The sequence below is a fragment of the Amphimedon queenslandica genome, unplaced genomic scaffold (assembly GCF_000090795.2).
Source record: "Amphimedon queenslandica unplaced genomic scaffold, v1.1 AMPQUscaffold_12959, whole genome shotgun sequence".
NCBI lineage: Eukaryota > Metazoa > Porifera > Demospongiae > Haplosclerida > Niphatidae > Amphimedon > Amphimedon queenslandica.
Window position 1 is genome coordinate 34,430 of NW_003546805.1, and position 3,582 is coordinate 38,011.

Sequence of the window (3,582 nt, forward strand, 5' to 3'; positions counted from 1 at the left end):
TACCTTCATCATTACTTAGCTGCTCTACCTGTGCTTGGAGGTTTTGTATTTCCTATTAGATAATTAATAATAGAATTTTATATTAAATTTGTAATAATTATTATTATATGTTGACGAACAATAGAAACATAACACAATTCTATTATTATACCTCAATCAAATGAGTTAACTTTTGCTCTCTCTTAATTAGATGTTCATTTTGTGACAACATCAGCTGCTCTAATTTTTCATTTTCATCAGTAGCTATAAAATAAACATGAACAAGAATTATCAAATATGTATGATTAGTGCATAACTATACGCATCATGGTACACACTTTGTTCATGTTTGGTGTCTTCATTAGTTTCCTTTGCTTTATTTGTCTCAGCCAATTTTTCTATGACTGCAACTATCTGCTTTCCATCTTTTTAATTTTAAACATAATAAATAGTTACTTAAGCTTACCTTCATTCTCAGATTGAAATAGAACAAGCTGCTTTTCCAATATTTCTTTTATTTCGCTTAATTTATCATTTTCCTATAATTAGTTGCTATAACAAGTGGATTTACATTTAAGCCAACTTGATAATTTTTGTCTTTTGGCAAAGCTAAAATAAAGTATTGTAAAATTGTTATAAATTTAAAATACAAAACATGTACCTTTCTTCAAGTTTTTAATTTTCAACATTAGTTCTAACCCAATAATTATTTATACAACAACTAAACTTGCTCATATTCACCTTGCACTTTTTTATCCATCTCCATTCTTTGTAAATGCATTGTTGTAATTTTCATTTGTAACATTTCTATTTCTTCTTTGCTTTCAGCTTTAATAATTTAAGCATTATTACTATTATTTAACTTGTTTAACTGACCTAGTTTTTGCTCCGTTTGTTCATCTTTTTTATTCAATTCTTTTCTTAAAGTCAATGACATTTGTATTGCTATTACATTAAAGCATTTTTATTAACTCATAACTGAGTCACTTAATCACTTTTATTGTGTATACCTTCATTCTCTTCTTGATGTGATACTGTCTGCATGTGTGTTTCTTCATGTTTTTCAACCGTCTTTTCAACTAGATCTAGTTAATTCAATGTATTATTTATATTTACATATACATGTACACGAATACCATCTTTCTCTGATAGAAATAAAGCAAGCTGTTCTTCTAATAATTCTTTTATTTCTTTCAAATTCTCATTCTCCTATTATCATATTAACAATAAAATACTAGGTAAAATTTTTACTTCTTCACGTTCTGTTAAGTCTGATATTTTCTCTTGCAGTAATTGCTTTGTCTCAGCTAATAATAATAATAAACTATCACAATGGAAATATTTATACCTGCTATTCTTTCAAACCTCTCACTCTCTGCTCTATAGGCACTCAGCATCTGGTTTTTAGCACCCAGTGCTTCCTTCAATGATTTTTCTTCTTCCTTCATTGTTATAATTTCTTATGAAATGAGTAAACTATATTAGTAACAAAGTGATACAAGACAGAACTTCTACAATAAAAACTCTGAAACTCTCTCTACTCTTCTATCAAACTCTCTTCCTCTCTCCTGTATAAAGCTGTATCTTCATTGTAACTTATAACTTTATTAAGTATTTTATTTATTTATATACTCCATTAGCAATTGTGCTAGTTTTTTTGCATAAATAAGAGCTAAACTATATGCAATGCTATATTTTGTTAATTATAATTATCATTAAATCTATCAAAGTATTAACCTCCTCTTTACTATTAATCAGTTGTACACTCAATGACAGCATCAATTGTTTCATTAAACCACTACTAGTTGATAATGATGAGGTGTACTCATCTATTTCTGTTGTAGTAGTAGTGGAGGTGTCCTTTACCTGTTATTAATAATAAAATCAGTTTATAAAATGGTCTATTTACCTCATACACAGTGCAGTATCCAATGGTTAATCTCTTCACTTTGTTTTCTTTCAATACATCAATATTATTAAGAGCAGCTGTAATTAACTGCTCAGATAGAACTCAAAGGGAAGGAACAAGTGATAGTGAAAGAATTGTCATCTCTAATGACATTTAATCTGACATGTTGTGATAACTCATGAAACGTATCAGCTGATAATCTCCTGACATCATTCAATGTGCAATCATCTGTGTTTTGATCAACAACAATGGTAATCCTTTCGCATTGAAGTGGTGAAGCATTTGAAAGCTCTCCTTCTAAATATTCAGTAAGCTTAGTCTCACTAAACTTCTTAATAGATTCGTTATATTCCTGAATAATTTTAGCGAGCTTGCCTATTTCAGACCTAGTTACAAAGAACTCCAGCATACTAATATCATTTAGTGAACAATTTTCACTGATTAATTCTAAGATGCTTTTAATATCTTGACATTGAGCTAATTGAGGTTTCAAGGCTGGATAAGAAAAATTTAAGGATCTCTGATCATTTCAAATGCTTGTGGCTTTTCCTTCATGATATCTTTCACACTTGAGAATGTTGCACCAAATTTCAATCTCATTGTCTTGAACTCTTTAATCATGCTCTGACGAAAGAAAATCTTGAACTCTTCGGCTATCAAAATTAGTGTTTATATCTAATTCACAAGACTTTTATAATCTTACCATTTTCACCATTAGCAATCAAAAAATCTTTTCTGCAAAAAGCTTCTCCTATTAGAGAATCAACAATTAATTTTGTTTATCATTAACAATATACTAAACTGTATTCATTTTTAATTGATTTTCCTATTCCAGCAGCAGCTGATACTTTACACAAAATTGCAGCAAATACTTCCAGTTTGCGATAATCATTACAAACAGATTTCTTTATTTGAATCAACAGGTCATCTCCTGATGTTTTAGTAGGAAGCATCATCTCTTTAATAAGATTTTCTGAATGATACAAAAGCACTAGCTCAATCACAAGACTTTGGCTTGAAGTGTAATGAGCAAGAATTTTACATGCTGGATGCACTACAATAAACAAGGTAATATAAGTAAAATTGATACTTTTAGCTATTAAACTCACTTTCCATATCTATTCTATGTGCTACTGCATTCTCTCCTAACACTCTCAATGCTGATATCAATGAATAGATAGGAGGACCACCTTTCTTCTGCACATCATCAGCTTTCTGTAGCCATTTAGTAAGACATTCACGTAGACAGCTCACAACATCTCCTTTATTATTCTCTTTAATAACGTCCAGTGTAGCAGTGGATAGACCAAGAAACAGACCAAGATTATAGTAACTGGCTCCTGAGTAACCATGTCTACTGAGTAATTGAAGTAGCTCAGCAAGATCAGTAACTATTAAATAATTGTATTTAGCATAAGAAAATAACTAACTAAACATACTTTGCAGTTGATTTGTATTGCCTGCTGGTCCAGGAGAAGCCATTGAGCTAAAGTTTTGCAAAGAAGGGTGGGGCTCAATAACAACGCCCACGTGATCATAGATATTAGAGTTAAAAGGGATTGGAAACTGCTCACGTGATCCCATAGCAATTAATGGAGAATGTGCGTCGCAATTACTACGTCGCAATCCGTGTCCAAAGAATTCAATTAATTTTTATTACCTTGAGGATCAACCAGAGGACTTTATCTAGGTTT

At 30.7% G+C, this 3,582-nt stretch overlaps 2 protein-coding genes across 2 annotated transcripts in view; both read right to left on the reverse strand.

Moving 5' to 3' along the window:
• The window catches only part of LOC109586051 (deoxynucleoside triphosphate triphosphohydrolase SAMHD1-like), a 14,091-nt gene extending 11,581 nt beyond the window's left edge, over positions 1-2,510 (reverse strand). The window contains exons 1-2 of the mRNA XM_020002217.1: positions 1,889-2,510; positions 1,717-1,845 (exon numbers count right to left, since the gene is read on the reverse strand). Coding sequence (XP_019857776.1) covers positions 1,717-1,770 — 54 coding nt within the window. The 5' untranslated portion in view covers positions 1,771-1,845; positions 1,889-2,510. The remainder of the gene's footprint in view (positions 1-1,716; positions 1,846-1,888) is intronic.
• LOC109586046 (uncharacterized) overlaps positions 1-3,410 on the reverse strand; it is a 24,109-nt gene extending 20,699 nt beyond the window's left edge. The window contains exons 1-2 of the mRNA XM_020002214.1: positions 3,328-3,410; positions 3,079-3,279 (exon numbers count right to left, since the gene is read on the reverse strand). Coding sequence (XP_019857773.1) covers positions 3,079-3,279; positions 3,328-3,370 — 244 coding nt within the window. The 5' untranslated portion in view covers positions 3,371-3,410. The remainder of the gene's footprint in view (positions 1-3,078; positions 3,280-3,327) is intronic.
• Positions 3,411-3,582: the final 172 nt, after the last annotated feature.